This window comes from Diceros bicornis, chromosome 14 (genome assembly GCF_020826845.1).
Source record: "Diceros bicornis minor isolate mBicDic1 chromosome 14, mDicBic1.mat.cur, whole genome shotgun sequence".
Taxonomy (NCBI): Eukaryota; Metazoa; Chordata; class Mammalia; order Perissodactyla; family Rhinocerotidae; genus Diceros; species Diceros bicornis.
This window is the reverse complement of record NC_080753.1, coordinates 12,676,922-12,695,999: the sequence shown is the minus strand read 5'-3', so window position 1 is coordinate 12,695,999 and position 19,078 is coordinate 12,676,922. Positions and strand designations below refer to the sequence as shown.

Below are 19,078 nucleotides of genomic sequence, written 5' to 3'. Positions count from 1 at the left end.
GTACATTTCTTCCACTTAGAGCCTCACAACACTTAGGTAGTTTATAAAAAATATTACAGTGAGGATAAAAATCTAATTTTCAAAACCAGTGCTTCTCAGAATCGTTTGATCAACCAACTCCTTCTTTTGTAATTATCTATTACAATTCCTCAGAACTAGTGTTCTAAGCAACTCATTTTAGGAAATATCAGAGTTCATCAATTTCCAGATGTAGATTTTCTTCACCTCTGAAATTGGGATGCTTCTTGCATTTGATGATGTCCTGGGTTCAGTGAAATATGGTATTGCCCGAGAAGCTTTAATGTCAGTGACGTGTGCTGTTTATTTATGATTAGGCACATCTGAGAGTAAAAAAAATCCAAAATGATAGTGGCTTAAATAGTACAGAAATTCATCTTTCACCAACAAATCTTGAGATGGGTGGTCCTGAGCTAGAATTGTACTCTGTGGCATTGGACACCCAGGCTTCTTCCTTCTTGTTGTTCTATTCTCCAGAGCTCTTATATCCAAAGTCATATAATGGCTCAAGAAGACTGCTCCGTGTCCATCTATAATACCCAAATTCCTGCCAGCAGGAAAAGAAAAAAAAGATCAATGAAGCTCCCAGTGACACTTCTGCTTACATCCCGTAGGCCAGGACTTAGTAATGCGGCCACACCTTGTAGCCGAGGGTAGTCGTTTTCCTGAGCTGGCGTGTGCTGAGCTAAAATTGTTATTCCTATGAACAAAGGGAAAGCCTATGGAAAGCGGGAGGAGAAGCACTGGCAGTACCTGCCATAATGTGGTCACTGAATATTGATATTTACAAGAAGTACATCATTAAAAATTACTCTACAAATACAAACTAGAGAAATAGCAAAGCATAACCCTTTCACAGTTAAGGCATGGAGGCAAATATTGCTGAAGATGAAATATTCACTTTGACATTAGCACCCAGAAAATTAGCCCTTTCTTCTCCAACATCAACTAGGTTAGAAGAAATTTCTTGGTATTCATGGCCGTTGACCTTGGATTATGAAGGACAGAACAGAATGATATTCTCTGTTGCCTTTTGATTTTCAGGTTGCTTTGATTATCCAAATTTAAGTGGGGGAAAGTGCAACTAGAGATACAGGGAGTTATTCACATAGCAGATATTATGTAGATTTGAGCTCGTTTTAAGAATGTCCAGAATGTCCTGAATTTGATTAGTTTGTTCTCAAGTTGCTCTGTGATTATGTTTGCATTACTCTGTTAGAGATTTTGATTCAAATAAATGCAGGAATTATTGTAAAAAATTCTCCAGTGTTCACCGTTGCATTTAATTCTTATATTTGTTCACAATATCTTTAATCTCTGATTTCTAAATGGAAATATTGAAGCAGGGAGATTGTTCAAATTTAACCTCAAATTTGACTAATGTTAATTTGGAAATATAATTAGAGTATGACTGAAATTTTTTTAAACATTACAATTAAAAGAATTAAAAATGCACATATGTAATAGTGTAAATCTTTTTTTTTTTTTGATGAGGAAGATTATCCCTGAGCTAACCCCTGTTGCCAATCCTCCTCTTTTTCCTGAGAAAGATTGGCACTGAGCTAACATCTGTGCCCTTCTTCCTCTACTTTATATGCGGGACACCGGCCACAGCATGGCTTGATAAGGTGTGTAGGTCTGCACCCGGGATCTGAACCTGTGAACCCTGGGCTACCAAAACAGAGCACGTGAACTTAACCACTATACCACCGGGTCGGCCCCAAGTAATAGTGTCAATTTTTTTAAAAAATAAATTGCTATCTTATTTAAGCCACTGTCATTTTGGAATTTCTATCACTCTCAGCTGATCCTCTTGATTATTTTGCTTTATTAAGCTATCCTTTGAAAAAAAAAAGTATCATTCATTGAAGCCAGACCTATTACCACTTCCTAAAAGCTGTTATTTTGTGATGCTTGCCTTTATTTATAAGCTCTTAAAAAACACTCTTACTTTACAGGGGAATGCAATAATTGTGGAATAATGGGGTATGAAATTTGCTCATTCTTCCTTAGGTCAGATTATCTGATACCATAAGGCGAATAAAATTACAAGGTTATATGTGTCTGTTGGGCCTCAAATCATACGGGCTTATTTTTAGAAAAAGCAATGTTAAATAGGTGGTAAAAATCCTGACAGATCCAATAGATGAGCTTCATGAATTGATCTGGCTTAGTGGGTTGATAAACATATTTTCAATAAAAATGTCATTTTGCTTGTTGTTTCTCTATTGCCTTATTGAGAAGGATTAGCCATTCATATTTTTTATTTTTAAACAATAAATCATAAAAGCATCAAATGCATGCTGGTATTATAATTCAACTTAGCACGCCTACAGGGGAAAAAATGATTTTTGTTAAGAGATGAAATCTACCAGATAGATATGTATCACCTCATTATTATCAGATATTTATTGAATACCTCCCATGTGCAAAGCACAAGGGTAGGCTTTGGAATGTGGAAGTCAAATTCTAAATAACTCAACCCTGCTGAAATGTGTTTGAAGTAATGGTTATATCTTTACTGCTTCAACAGAGCAGAAGGGAAATAACCCAGCTATGTTATGAAATTGGAATTATAAAGTGATAAATTAAAATAACAATTGATACTCCACCTATTTTTCTGGAAACTTGAGGTGATTTAGTATTATAAAGGCTTAAAAGCATACTGATAAGCCAATAATAATAAAATTGGAAAGTATGAGTAATGTATAAGATATGTGTATTTCTGTCCCAGTTAGAAAGACTCCTTTGGAGAGTTCATCTATATCTCTGAAACTATCTGCTCAGGACAGTAAATTTATTCTGCTTCAATACTAAGGGTCTGTAGCGTGGCTAATCTAATGGCCTAGGAATCTAAAATCACCTGAGTTTCTGTTACTGCTCTTCAAGTTATCACCCAGGCACTCCACAGTGATCTGCTTGACATTTTCGGCACTTTTCTTCCATCATCTAATTAGCAGTGTTTTTAGTAATAGAACTCAGGATTTAATAACTTTCTCTCTCTCTTTTTTTTTTTTTTTTTTTTTGGTGAGAAAGATTAGCCCTGAGCTAACATATGTTAGTTCAGCAAAAAGAGGAAGATTGGCCCTGAGCTAACATCTGTGCCCATCTACCTCTATTTTATATATGGAATGCCGCCACAGTATGGCTTGATGAGTGGTGTATGTTCGAGCCCAGGATCCAAACCTGCGGACCCTGGGCCGCTGAAGCGGAGTGCGTGAACTTAACCACTACACCACCATGCCAGCCCCATTAATAACTTTCTTATCAGGTGATAATTGTTCTATAAATCAAAGCTGAACTCTCATATTAAAATTTAAATTTATAAATATTTTGGATGGATACTCTTTCAAGCAGACATGTACAGTTTAAATTTTCCTTTATTCTTTGAAGCTATCATATACTTGTCCGAAGTATTTTTTTTGCAAGATATTGGATTAGTAGTCTGACTTGTTCAATGCACAATCATAAAACTTTTAAATAAGTAAAATTTTAGCTTTTATAGACATTTTACTTCTGTTGCAAAGCATCTACATATTTCTAATAAAGTATTTCTGATAAAGGGAAATGATAAATGGAGCATAGTGTTAAGAATTGTAAAACCTGGGTATAGTTTCAGGGGTGTTTCTTCTTCTTTGTTTTTTTGTTTGTTTTTTGAGGAAGATCAGCCCTGAGCTAACATCTGTTGCCAACTTTTCTCTTTTTGCTTGAGGAAGATTGTCCCTGAGATGACGTCTGTGCCAATCTTCCTCTATTTTTGTATGTGGGACACCGCCATAGCACGGCTTGATGAGCAATGTGTAAGTCCTCACCAGGGATCCAAACCTGCGAAACCCAGGCCACTGAAGCAGTGCGTGCAAACTTAACAACTGCACCACCCTGCCAGCCCCAGGGGTGTCTCTTCCTTCACTGAGAGACCTTAGCATGTCATTTAACTTTTAGAAGTTTGTTTCCTCATTCATAAAATAGAGTGAATATTTGCCCTAATTATACCACGTAGCGCTATTGAGAAGATAAAAGAAAATACTGAGTATTAAAACACTTTGCAAGCTTTAAAGCACTCTCAAAAATTATGTGTGTGTGTGTGAATGTATGAGTATACATAAGCAATAAAAAATTAATAACCAAATCCTTATTTGGTTGGAGTCCTGATTACTTATGTAAGTGAAATTTATCAGTCTTTAGAAAAGTTTGGAAAAGAAATAGGGGGGCTGGCCTCGTGGCTTAGCAGTTAAGTGCACCTGCTCTGCTACTGGCGGCCAGGGTTCAGATCCCAAGCACTCACTGATGCACCGCTTCTCCGGTCATGCTGAGGCCGCGTTCCACATGCAGCAACTAGAAGGATGTGCAGCTGTGACATACAGCTAACTACTGGGGCTTTGGGGAAAAAAAAAAAGGAGAGGATTGGCAATAGATGTTAGCTCAGAGCCGGTCTTCCTCAGCAAAAAGAGGAGGATTAGCATGGATGTTAGCTTCAGGGCTGATCTTCCTCACAAAAAAAAAAAAAAAAAGAAATAGGGTACTGTGTTTCAGATTTTCTTTGAGTGACATGAACACAGCAAGGTCCACAACATTTAATTTGCTTTCTTGGAAAGACAGCAGCTGAAATTGACTTTGTCAGGGCTTTACCATGGACTCCGAAGACATCGTGGTGTTGTACAGCTGGCATTACACACATCCTGAAGTCCTTTCTAATCTTCAAGGATTTATAAAAATCAACCAATTCATCTCAGTTTTGTTTCCCAGTAGCTGGTGTAAAATTGGCGTTCCTTGGGGCTCCAAGTGTGTTAATGCATAGTTGCCACAAATGTATCATTTCAAAATTAAATTCACATCAGAATCACCCACTTTTTTCAACATAGGAAAGACATAAAAGTAAACATTATTTATGAGACCAAATTTAAATAACACCATGTAGTCTTTCACATGGATGACCATAACTCTGATGCAAGATGACGGAAACGTTGGCTGAAATGATTGCACTTTATGGTAACCCAGCAAAAGCATTCTTTGTATTGTTCCTATGATTTTGCACTATGTTATGATTCCCTGCATTGAATTGTCATTTTTAAACATAGTTAAATAGGAATCCTACATAATTAATGCTTTTCAAGGATGTCATTCAGAAAATTTAAATGTACAAAATAATTCAAAAATTGTTATAAATGTTATAAAAGGGCATGACATTTTCTTATGAAAATGGTTATTGGGATACATTTGAAAAAAATCTGACACGCATGCCTCTTCTTCTTTAGGCTTCTTTACCTGCAACAACTGATCTTCCAGAGTTTTTTATTTCTTCTTATAAGTGGCCTGGATGGACTCATGGCCCATTGGATCAAAGAAATTGTGCTGCATCTTGGGCATTTTCCACTGCAAGTAATAAAGTTATTTTAATTACTTCCTTATAAATTTTGCCTTTGACTCTAGAGCCTGGGAAAGTAATTAAAGGTTTTCAAATTTAGACTATTTAAACGTTAACATTTGGTCAATTAAAATAAAATCTTATTCTGACCAGAGAACACAACCTGAAGATTTTATAAAAATCCATTTTTAGTCCGAAAATTGGTCTTTATTTTTAGAGTCTAATTTTAAATAGAGAGTAAATCAAAAGAGCAACAAAAAAAAGTTGCCAAAATTTGTTTGTCCTATGAAAGTTAAGGCCAGATAGTAAGAAGACTAGAGGCTCCTCTTCATCCATAATATCCTCTGTAATCCTAATACACATATACACACAGCCATGTAATTCTTATGTTCTTTTCTCTTTATAAGATTTGCAAGAATAAATTTAATTATTAAATTAATTTGATGTAAAGTAGAACTTAAGAACTAAATGATAATGGATTTACATGGGTTTTATCTCATTTTAAATGAAAGTAAATATATAGGTTCTGACTCTAAAGTGATATAACTGATCTTTTAATAAGAGTAGCTTCCAAATTAGTGTTGCTGTTACTTCAAAAATGTAAGGAATACCTTTTTTATAGCTACTTTCGTATAATTTCACAAATCTAGTAAATCAATACTCAGGTTAATCCCAAGATTTGGTCTCCAAATTATCCTCAAAGGAGTGTTGGTTGTCCTCCAGCAATTAAATCAAACCAAGCATTATGTTGATCGGCAACTATCAAAGATCTTATAAAACTACGTTCTAGGCTTTGAAGGTAATTCCAACAGTGCTCAAAAACAGTGTACGCACTGAAAGCGTTGTGAAATAAGTACGTAGGCTCTTAGAGAAGCCAGCTCTGAAGGGTCACACTCCTTGGGACAGAAAAGTGCTGATGTCTTTGTCTAAATGTCATTACTTCATAGCATTAGCTAGTTTATTCTAAAAATGTTGCCTTTGGCAGAACTATAGCATTGGCCAAGCCCATATCTGGAGTGGCTTCGTCTCTCTTGCCTGCTCCCCCAGTATAAATACTCTCTGGCTATCTGATGTTTGTCTTCAATGCATTAGGGATCCACATGGGGACCTCTTGAGCCCTGTTTCAGATGGGTGGACAGAGATTTAATCAGAAAAATCATTTGTCATTTTATGTTCATGCAGTTAATGTGTTAACACTCCTAAGTGATATATAAGAATTTTGCCTTAAATTTAAGTTAGACCAGTATTTCTGAAGATGTCTAAGCAAAGATATTGGTGGTGAAATACTGAGAGGAACTTGCTAGACTGATTTGGGTGGTGTATTTTGGTGTCTCCAAGTCACAGCTCCACAGATGGCTCAGCACAAGGCTGAAGGATTTGTCCTCCTACTTAATTCACCAAAACACCAGAGAGAGTGTTTTCAACACTTTTGTGGTTTCAGAGGACACGGTTTTGTATCCTATGTACTCAGTGTGGAAAATCAGGCTGATGTTATTATTTTTGAGTGTGTTAAGTAAAGAACAGAATAAACTAGGTTCTCTTAAAGATCTAGAAAATTATCTCAGGAAGTAGCGGTTAAAATAAGACAAATTGTCTTTCAAAGAAGCTAAAAGTTAGAAATTAAATAAGACATTTAAAAAATATACACATATATAAAAAAATAGTTATGCAGCCAAATAAAATTCAAGCAAGATGTCAGGAGCTGAAGAGGTGAGGGAGTTTGGCATGGTGGGAGTGATACATGCCACAAAGCAAATTTGGAGACAGAATAAAATGAGCAGGGAAAATAATAAAGTGTGTCTCAGAGGTAAAACCCAGTAAAAGTTTTAAAAAAGAGAGTGGAAAACAATTTTCTGAACTGAGTCATTCTCAAATCTTCTGACCTTTTCTAAGTATTTCAAGTGAATTTGGATTAAACCTTCACTAAGATTCAGAAATGTCTATATAAGAGCAACATATTGCATACCATTGGAATTTAAAACACTTATCCTTCAGTTGAAATCTTTAGATGCATGGGCTGGAAGGGATCTTAGAGACCACCTCTGTCAAGCCTTTGGTTTTATAATAGAGGCACAAATAGGTGAAGTGACTTCCCCAAAGCTAAAAGCCAAGAAGTCTCAGAAATGATCCTGGAAGCCAGGGTTCTGACTCCTTAACTATCTTTTCTATATTATAAAGGTATTTCCTGAACCAAAAAATAGTTACACCAACATTTTAAAAATTTATATTTGATTCCTAACCCCTATATTGAAAGTCAAAGCATCAAAGAATTTCTATGTTCTTTTATGAAATACATAGGAAATTATTTTCTTGAGAATAGCAGACGTGGTAGTATAATGTCATCTGCTCCTAAGAAACATATCCTAGGACAATAATAGATGGGACTTGAGAAGGAAGTAGGAGGTTAGAGATTCAACACATACTGAGTGTCTAAAATGTGTCAGCAACTGCGCTACAAAATTATACATATGCTATAGTTCCATAAAAACCATGTATACACAGAAATACATTTGTAAATGAATTATTTTAAAATGAATTATTTTAGAATAATTCTAAATTAGCACCTTGAGGGGTTCCAGTACACAGACAATTTTGATGAGCAAAAACTATAACTTCTGAGAAAACTGGATGGATAGATGAAAAGTTATGACTTTGTTGCCTTCATTTAAAAAAGGGTAAGAGATTAAACATCAAGAATGAGACTATACCAAGTTTCCAACAACAACCAAAAATCTGTACCAAAATGGAACCATCCCAGTATTCTCATAATCTCCTTACTTGTATTAGTTTATCATGGTGTTATGATCAAAATGGTAACAGGTATAGTTTTCTGCTACTGGTAGATTAGTTTCCCTAGTCTATTATTCTAGGAGGGAAGAATTATGACTCTCGTATTTTTTGTTCATCATTGTAATTTCTAGTGCTTAGTACAACGCCTGTCTCCTAGTAGTGGGCAATAAATATGTGTTGGGGAAAGGAATGAACTGATTTAACAAAAACCATGCTAGGAAATTATTTATATAATCCTATGTATGTATATAAATTTGTATGATATAGGGGCTGGCCCGGTGGCATAGTGGTTAAGTTCGCGTGGTCCGCTTTGGTGGCCTGGGGGTTCGCCAGTTCAGATCCTGGGTGCGGACCTGCTCACTGCTCATCAAGCCATGCTGAGGCAGCATCCCACATAGAAGAACTAGCAGGACCTACAACTAGGATATACAACTAGGTACTGGGGCTTTGGGGAGAAAAAGGAAAAAAAAAAAAGAAGATTGGCAACAGGTGTTAGCTCAGGGCCACTCTTCTCAATAAATTTATATATTATAATTATATATTATATAATTTTCTAGAATATTATAAGCATAAAAGTATGCTAGGTAGCTTTTAGATATTTTATAAGATAGATTCATATTAGTCTAGATTAGCTTAAGAATGGTCTCCCGGGTTGTGAAACTAGGTGCCAGTTTAAAAACCACAGATTCAATTTATTCTAGTATATCAGATTAATATGGATGAATTTCCAATTAATATTTCTATGATCAGTTTTTCTGATTTCCTTAGTTTAGTTACATTCATTTCAAAAAACGTATATTTATCCATGACTATATGTAAGACACTGTTCCAGGTGCAGGAGATACAATGTAAGTAAGATATGGCTTTTGCCCTCAAGGAGTTTCACTTGACAGATTTCTTAACGAAGAATTCAGAAGTATATGTAGTATGAAAGGAACAAGAAACAGAAAAGTCGTTGAAATTGATAGAACAATAGAGCAATACCAAAATCAGACAAAAGTTATGACTAAAATTGTTACACATTTGAACTTCTTGGAATATATAGAGATATTAATGACATTTGGCCTTCATTTTAAATTACATAAAATTTTGAAGACGAGTTTAGGGTTCCAACAAAAAGGGCTGTGTAAATAATTAGAAATACATGTGCTATTTGAATATTAATTAATATTCTATTTGAAACAGGTGTGGCAGCCGACCGAATAGCAATTCAGTCCAACGGGCGATACACAGCCAATCTATCCCCTCAGAATTTGATCTCTTGCTGTGCCAAGGACTGTCATGGATGCAACAGTGGAAGCATTGATAGGGCTTGGTGGTACCTGAGAAAACGTGGGTAAATAGCTGCCCAACATGTGTTTCAAGGATTCTTATGAGTGCTGCTTGGGGTTAGAATAAGGAAAAAAACATATTTCAAGATTATTACCAAAAAATATAAAAATATATGTGCTACATCTGTATAAATATATATATTATATTTAAATATATACTATATTTGCTATCTACTGAAATTATAAGCTATTGGAAACAATTATTTGAAGAATGTATGCATTCCTAGCTAAATTAATAGGAAGACTCAAGTAAGCATTGTCTCTTTGTTGCTCTGAGCCAAATGGTTCTACTGAGTCCCCATGGAGGGAATAGAGTCATTAATATTGCTGGTACCTCTGTTGAATCTTTCAGTAACTCAGGTAGGTGAATAGATAATGGCAAGTAAAATTAGATTAATATGAGTAAAATAAAGAAGTAATTTGTAGTTGCCTGAGCTCATCAATTTCATTAATTGTCCCCATCCCATTTGATGAGAAAAGGCAGGTTGCATTTCTTTACTCTCATGTGGGATACTCTCTGATACCCACACAGCATCCTCGTGTCTATTATAAGAGCCAATCTACTTAAGGGCTGAGTTGTTAAGCTAAGGAAACTGCAGCTGATAGCTAGTAGCATACATATATATTGCTTTCCTATTCTTTCCTAGTCCATTGAGTGCTCTGGGTCTGCTATAGAATAGTTAGATGCTATGAAAGAGAGGGTGTTAGATATTGATGGGTGGCAATACATTTCTTAAAAAACTTTTTTTCGTATGTTTTGCCTAATAAGGTGGTGCTTAGGGTGGACCACTTGGGCTAATACCTTCCTGGTGTAGTACTGCTTCATTGGCTTCTGTTTTGTGCAATGATAAAAATTAAAGCCCTTTAGGAGCTTAAAAATAAAAATTATCCTTAAGACCCAACTAAATCTCATTGTATTAGTCTGCTCAGGTTAACATAATGAAATACAATAAACTGGTGGCTTAAACAACAGGCATTTATTTCTCACAGTTCTGGAGGCTAAGAAGCCCAAGGTCAAGGGGTTAGTTGATTCAGTTCCTGGCAAGAGCCCTTTTGCTGGGTTACCTTCTCTCTGTGTCCTCACATGGCAGAAAGAGAGCTCTAGTTTCTCTTCCTCTTCTCATAAGGGAACTAATCTCATCATGAGGGCCCCACCCTGATGATCTCATTTAAAGCTAGTTATCTCCTAAAGGCCCCATCTCCAAATACCATCAAATTGGGGGTTAGGGCTTCAGCGTATGAATTAGGTGGGGCACACAACTCAGTTCACCCCACTAATTATCCCAAAGTAATGTATTGAATGCAAGACCTTTTAAAAGTATTTAGTGTTTTTAATGGCTTTGCTTTCATCATGCTCCTTGTTCAGATTCTCTTGCTGTTTTGGACACTAATGAATTTTCTTGAAGTGATCATATTGAATACTTCAATGGCCAGTTCAACATTCCATATCAGTACAACCAATTCCATTGTTTTATTTTCTTTTCTATCTGCTTCTATATTCAATGAATTATGTTAGATTTGGAGCCAAATCATTTATACTTTTCTATATTCAGTTTCAAAATCAGAAACCAAAATTATTCTCTTTACTTTTTGTATAATGTATATATCTGATAGCTTTCTACTTTATTAACTTTTAATACTGTATTAGTACATTCTATTTCTCCCAAAGTATCATGACCTACAGACACATAATAAATGAAGTCTTATGAGAAGATATCTATAACTTAATAAAAGTATGAAAAAAAACTTTAATTCTAGAACTTAGATAATTTATCAGAATACCCCGAGTATAATAAAATTTATTGTCTTTTTCACATTAAATTTGACTCTTCTATGTTATAATTATAGACAAAGAATGAAGGAGTCCTTCTCCTATTAACATTACCACAGATTTTATTGATGGTCACTTTTTATCTTCAGGAAATTCTATACTGTAGGTAGAATTATTTATTAAAGTAGATTGAAGCAAGATTATTAAAATTGTAATGAAGAAATAAGTGGGGGGCGGGGAGTGTAATGTCTCTGAGCTGCTTGTTGGAGTCAGTCAACATTTTGAAATTAAACATGTAAGTAGCCAGAATAATTTATGAATGTTTAATTCAGTAAAATAGTATATAGATAGGATATTATGACACTTTCCTAAGTATTACCTTTATTACTTTTCTTATTCCTCATAGACTGGTATCCCATGCATGTTATCCACTTTTCAAGGACCAAAATGCTACTAAGGATGACTGTGCCATGGCAAGTAGGTCTGATGCGCGGGGAAAACGTCATGCCACAAAGCCGTGTCCCAACAGCTTCGAGAAATCTAATAGGATCTACCAATGTTCTCCTCCATATAGAGTCTCTTCCAACGTAAGTCTAAATGACAAGAATTAACGATGGCTGAATTCCTAAAAAATGTATAGCTCTGCTGTTATTAAAACTACATATTTAAAAACTATTTAAAACTATTATACTCTAAAATAATGCTATGCTGTCAGGTATAATTTTTGGTATTCTTGAAGTGTCCATTGAAGACTTCAGTTTGGGTATGACTTCTGATCATTGTAATATTGGCAGTATAAGTGATTGGCTTAAATTTAAAAATGCCCATGGATATAGAGTTTTAAAATTATGTTATATATATATATGTGTGTATTTGATATATATATACGTATATATATTTGATAAATAAAAGCCAAATCAAACCCTTTCCATTGAGTTTTTTTGTGCTAGTAGGTCATTTTATCAATCTTTTGCCTTATCCCACAAAATGCTTGAAGTGGACGTAGCTATAATGGGAAAAGGACTCCTGTGGATTCCAGCTTGTCATATTAAAAGCTGAGGCAAATATTACTTCATCATGTCAGTGTTACCCAGGTCTTCCCACTTTCAGAATATCTGAACCTTCAGTGGCTTCCAATTACCTGCAGAAGACAGTCCAGTCTTCTTACCATGACATACAGGCCTTCACGATTTGGTTCTGACCTACTGCTTTTACAGCCTCATGTCCTGCCAGCATCCACCCCCTCCACCTGCCCATAGTGTTCTGATGTTTGGGACTATGGTCTGCTCCCTAGGTAGACCATGCTCTTCCTTACTTCTCTACTTAGCCAGATTCCTCTGACCCAAATGCTTATCCCGATCTATTTCCACCGGTAAAGTCCCACACTTGTGTCAAGACCAAGGTCAAAACTTCATTTTATCTGTGAAGTTTTCTTGACCCCTAGGCAGAATTAATTTCCCTTTCTTGTTTGTATCCATGGCACTTTATGCTTGTCTCTGTAATAAAACTTATTATATCATAATGCAATTAGTAATGTTACTGTCTGTCTACTCCACCAAAATGCAAATACCTTGAGGGTAGGTGAAGGGTTAATATTTGTTTCTACCTAGTTTCTGGTATGTACTCTGTGATCGATGTGCACAGATGAATGAATGAATGAATGAATCACGTGTCTCCTACTAACAGCTGTGTTAGACATTGGGTGGCAACACAGAAATATTTGTATGCTAAAACTACACTGAGAAACCTCACTAAACAATCATCTGGGGTGGCTCTTTGATCAAAAGGAGAGAGATGACACTAATCTCCACTGGTAAAACATGGTTTTCACTTAATTATTTTTTCTTTATGATCATAAAAAGTTGTTATATTTCCTTTCCCTTCCAAAACTATCATCAGTGGTAAAAGTCAGTGAAACAAATGGGTGCGTCTTGTTTGTAGTAACTTCATCAATACGGCATTTCACATGTGAGAATTTGAAAGTGTGATTAAGAGTAAATTGCAAGAAGTCAAGGCACATTGGGTTGTATAACTCCTAAGCTGATTGTACAACACCTAACATTATACACCAAACAATAGATTTAGTATACTCTGATAACAAGAATGATGCTCATTGATATTTTTCCTTCCAGGAAACTGAGATAATGAGAGAAATCATGCAAAACGGACCAGTTCAAGGTAAGCTTGAATGAAATAATTTTGTGTTTTATTTATTCCTTTATAAACAACGTTACATTTTAGCTCATGTAAAAGGAGCTTAATAAACAAAAGAAAATTTTTACTTTTAGAGTATTCATAAGGTTCAACAGTTCTAAGATCAGTGCAATTATAGGAGATATGCTCACCTAATAACTTCATGAGCTGCCATTTTAAGAGGATAGACTCGTTCATAAATTGAATTCTTAAATATTAATGAGACATTTCATGAAAGTCTGGTAAGTCTTTCCAAAATGATCACGGACCAAATAGACAGTCAAATATGAAATGCTAAGTGATGGAGCTCATTTAATTGTTCAGTCATATTTAAGAATCATACATAGTGTCAGAACTTTTCTCCTCTTCAGTTTAAATGGTTTAGGTAATGGATTGAAAAAAAAAATCAAGGTTTAGCAGTAGAAACAAAGTAGATACTTTCTTTTTACAGTAAGCTCGAAATAAATCAAATAAGCCAGTATGATTTTTGTGTTTTATAAAAGGCTTTCTATTTTGATCAATTTTGTAAACTTGTTATGATAGTAAACTAACAGTAAATAAGAAAATAATATACTGGGGCTGGCCAGGTGGCACAGTGGTTAAATTCGCGCGCTCCGCTTTGGCGGCCCAGGATTTGCGGGTTCGGGTCCCGGGCGTGGACAGACCCACCACTTATGAAGCCATGCTGCAGTGGCGTCCCATATAAAGTAGAGGAGGATGGGCACAGATGTCAGCCCAGGGCCAATCTTCCTCAGCAAAAACAGGAGGATTAGTAACAGATATTAGTTCAGGGCTACTCTTCCTCACACACACACACACACACACACACACACACACACAAAGTAAAAAAAAGAAAGAAAATAATATACTGACTTACTGTATGTTGACTTTGATTTTTATGTTATTGTCTCTGACACATAGTTTCTCTGCTTACATATTGAATTTTATTTTGCACCAAGGGCATGGATAAAGATAAATTCACAGCGTATATCCCTGTACTAAACATTGCCTTGAAGTTCGTGGAAGAACAGATCCAGTGAGGCCTGAAATGGAAATTCAGGTTGTGAACACCGAAATGCCCAAAATATATTATCCATGCAGTGGAATAAATCAAATAAATTCAAATTAACCAAATAAATTTAAATGAAAAATTAAATTTAAAACATTTGATGTATACTTAAGGAACTATTGGCCAGTATTTGTTTTTGTTTTTCTGAATGCCGACCATTTAATTGATTTTGGCTCAACATCTAGAGGAACCATAGAGTTTAAAATTGTGTTGGAAGAATTTGTATTTATCATTATCACTGGTTAACATTTATGAGAAACCAAAACTTATGCTAAATATGTCCTGAATTTGATTTTAAAAATCCTGGGGCCTTACACAAAACCTGACAAAAATGAGAATTTTTTTTCTCCTTACTATTGTGTAATTTTTGTTGGCTATTATAAGAGTGGGGGAATTCATGTGTATGAATTGTTGACTATTCATTTGTTAAATGTATGACTTATGCATGTTCAATGTTAATGTATGTTCAATTGTTAAATGTGTGACGTATTAAGTGGCGTTTATGTGACTGATTTGAAGGAGCACAGCCATTTGTACTCGAGGCTGAATTCAAAATTCCAACTTTGACATTTGTTACTTAAATGACTTTGGGCAAGTTATTTAACCTCTCTGAAACTTCAAATCATTGTATTACTGTTTCAAGTTTCTCTCTCTTTTTCTTTCTTTAATCAGTCAAAAGAAATTTGGATCATAATTATTTAAAACTGAGAACACCTTAGTTTATTTTATGGTCAAATACTTGAATGTTCATGAACTTCATATAATGAACCAAAAATAAAGATTTCGAATTTGAAAATAATAAAGTTGAAATCCAAATTAGTCAACATCCATTTAACAAATGTTTGTTGAGAATTTACCTACTGCTAGCCTGAGCCATTAGAAAGAAGCCCTATTGGAGGTGGCTACCGCCTGTCCTCATGCACATTATAGTTCTGTGTAATAAGTTCGCTGCAGTTTTCCAAAAGTAAAATTGCACTGCAATAACTTATATAGTTATATGTTTATGGGTTCATCAAGTCTGTCTTGGTGTCAGAAACTGAAGGAAGGAGCCACCTTCAAGTTAATTGTGATGACTTCTCAGCCATGTTTCTTTAGTTGGCAGTGTTTTTCAGCAATGAAGAGTACATTTTATTCACGGTGCTTAGAGAGGATTGAGAAGAACTAAAGGAGTCAGTGTGCCTATAGAAAAGAAAAACCACTAGCAATATCGTCACATTTTTATAAATGCTGGTTGACTCATCTTGCTGTCGATGCAACGTGATTGGCTGCACATTGCTGCCTGGGCTAACATACAGCATTTCCCCCCTCTCTCAGTACAAAAGAATATAAAAGGCAATAAAATGCTGAATAAATAACACTGTATGCATTCTTCTGAAATGTGTGGAATTAAAAATAAGTTTAGGTGCTGGAAAGAGAACAAAAGCCAAGATCTGCCTAGAGTACAGTTATATACATTCTTAAAATCTTATGGGAATGTGTTTTAAAGTAGATAAAGAAGAATTTTAAGAATATTTCAGCAACATCAGAAAAGGCATGGAACATTAAAAAATGAAATAAAAAGTGGAACATTAAAAAATTATATTTGACTTTGGAGTAGAAGCTTCATTTCAGGATCTATTAAATGCTAGTGACCTTAGTTCTTATTTTATTTAAAATGCGCATCAAACTAAGATAGATGAGCATTGTACACAGTTATCGAGGTATACTTATCTAGTCCCAACTAAAAATATTTTCAATTCACGTCTTCCAGAAGAGAAGTTGAGACTCTTCCCCCTGAATTGTCCAAGCCCGTCAACAAAGCAGCACACAATACAGAAAAGAAGCAATCTAGGTGAGGGAACGGAGAGCTTTATAAAGTATAGACTCTGACTTTCTAAAGAATACAACATTGGCTTAGCTCTCCTGAGCTGAAAGGATGAAATCTTGTCAGAGTATTCTTTTGCCAAGGGTTTGCTTTTTATTCAAACTCACCAAGGGAAGGTTTGTATTTACTTCTAAGGATTAAGGGCAATTGCTTTAAGCCCGGTTTGCTAGGTTCACCCTTTGCTACTATCTTAATTGGAGTTTTAAGAGGCTTGTAGGGAAGCCCGAGGTTAATGGAGAAATAGCAATTACTAGCCAAAGGTAGTGGGCCTTTGCTGCAAGGGGCTCCATTCCTGGTAATAGTGCTTCCGTCAGTTAAGAATAGATGGTGATTTAAAGGTATAGTGTGTACTTAAGTAATATTCTAAATAGCTAAAGTTGTTTTTATAAGAGAACAAGAAAATATTGCAGCCAATTAAATTAAGTAGGAAAGAAAATTAGGCTGAATTGCAAAATTCCTTCTTAAATTCTACTCCTAGCAATTTTACCCATCGATTATTCTATGAGAATTTCTGGAGGTTTTTAAAGATAATTCTTTAAAACCGTGTCATTTATCCTGTTGGGTTTTATTTTAGCCATAATGCAAGTCCATGAGGATTTCTTCCATTATAAGACGGGCATATATAGACATGTTACCAGCACAAACGAAGAATCAGAAAAATATCGAAAGCTTCGGACACATGCCATCAAACTCACTGGGTAAGGCAGTTACTTAAAAATCTTCAGTTGATGCTTTTGGAGAATGAAACTGAAAATGAGTATATGTAGTGAGTTTAGGTACCAGAATTCCCCTTGGTATAAGAGATTCTGATACAAATTAAAAATTATCTGAGCCTTGACACTATTCGTCATTATTTTATAAAAAAGTCCTGTTAAAGGGTAACTCAATATTCTGGGAAAGATGATGATTTTCTGTGTCTCACCTTGTGTTTGTGTTCTGAGCGCAAGGGAAATATATTATAGGCATAAATTCTACATGTGACGTAATCAAGGGAAGGGTACGGATCCAAAGTGTATTAGGATTTGGGGAGAAGGTTGTGGATAGAATTACAAATGGTAGAGATTAAGCAGGAAGAGAGGGTAGGGTCACCTTTAATTCAATGTAAGATTATTTTTTATATTCATGTGAGAATTGCGGAAATTACATTTATCAAATTTGCAAGTAAAATACATTCAGTTCTACAAGGGCAAGAAAGAGGCTCAAAATTGGTTGCATTTCAAGAGTAAGTAATTTCACAAATAGATCCCACTCAGTTTGTGGGTTCAGATCCCAGGTGCAGACTGATGGCACCACTTATCAAGCCATGCTCTGGCAGCGTCCCACATATAAAGTGGAGGAAAGTGGGCACAGATGTTAGCCGAGGGCCCATCTTCCCCAGCAAAAAGAGGAGGATTGGCAACAGATGTTAGCTCAGGGCTAATCTTCACCAAAAAAACATACAAACAAAAGAAAACAAAAAAAAAGGAATGCCAGTTTCCCAATATTTCTTCAAACACTGTGTTTTACTCTTCCGTTTTAATAAGTTTATTCTGTATAGTTTTGATTACTCAGCATTACTCCTCTTTAGAGGCCTAAAATAGTTTCATATTACCCTACATTTTTAGGTTATATGAAACAAGGTGCTTGATTTAATTTTTAAAAAGTATAATTTTTAAATAAAATGCATATTAGCTCACTACATTCATATAAAATGCACATATGCTTACAAAAATTCTTGACCTAAAAAGAAGATAGTAGAAAAGAAAATCTCAAATCATATTAATCTCCCCAAATCACTATTAACATTTGGTGAAAAGCATGTCAGATCAAGTCTCTCTGTCTCTCTCTCTGTCGATGAGAAGTTAGAGAGAGAAAAATAGAAAGACAATACAGGATAACAGCATTTTAAAACACTAATATTCAGGCTAAGTTTACTTTAATGAAATGATGTGAAATGAAGTTATTTTTGATTCTTCAGCACAGGAGATGCTGGTTCCTAAAAGAATCCTTTACACTTAAGAAAAGAATATGTTAAAAGAATTAGAGATTGGAGTCCATTTTTAACCACATATTTCAATTTCAGATTTTATCTATTGATTTGTTAATAGAAAAGACGAGAAAATTTATCATTTTTATACTTCTTCCCACCTTTCCTCCTCTCATACATCTTATTTTTGTTAGTAATATTATTATTTTTATATGTTAAGGGATTACAAAATTTGCATTCTGCTCTGAAATCATAATATCCATAGTTGTTTATACTTTGTTGTATATTAATGGAATCAATGATAAGCAAATATCTTTATCTTTTCTGTCCTTGAGTTTAATTTTTATTAATGATTTCATTGGGTGAATTTTATTTTCCAGTAATTGTTTTGTTTTTTTTTTAATCAAGAAGAGCTCCTGGTACCTGTGGTCCCCAATTTCTTGCACATTTGAGAAAGTGTATGTTTTCTTTCAATTCAAGAGTAATTTTATCAGGTATAAGACTCTGAGACTATAGAACCTTCAGAACTTGGCAGATGTTGCTCCAGGGTTTCTGACATTGAGTTTTCATCTAGAAAAATCTCTGGCCAACTAGATGCTTTTGTCCCCTTACAAGTGACGTGACTTTTTCCTCGTGAATACTCATATTCATCTTTTTATTATCTTTGAATTAAAAATATTTACTTTTTAAAATTAAAGGTACATATTACAC

General features: G+C 35.0%; 1 protein-coding gene across 1 annotated transcript in view; it reads left to right on the top strand.

Annotated features, from left to right (window-relative positions):
* Positions 1 to 19,078, top strand: part of TINAG (tubulointerstitial nephritis antigen) — an 89,076-nt gene that overhangs the window by 20,117 nt on the left and 49,881 nt on the right. Inside the window, exons 5-9 of the mRNA XM_058554135.1 lie at positions 5,274 to 5,397; positions 9,359 to 9,509; positions 11,682 to 11,862; positions 13,408 to 13,453; positions 16,976 to 17,099. Of these exons, the coding sequence (XP_058410118.1) occupies positions 5,274 to 5,397; positions 9,359 to 9,509; positions 11,682 to 11,862; positions 13,408 to 13,453; positions 16,976 to 17,099 (626 nt within the window). The remainder of the gene's footprint in view (positions 1 to 5,273; positions 5,398 to 9,358; positions 9,510 to 11,681; positions 11,863 to 13,407; positions 13,454 to 16,975; positions 17,100 to 19,078) is intronic.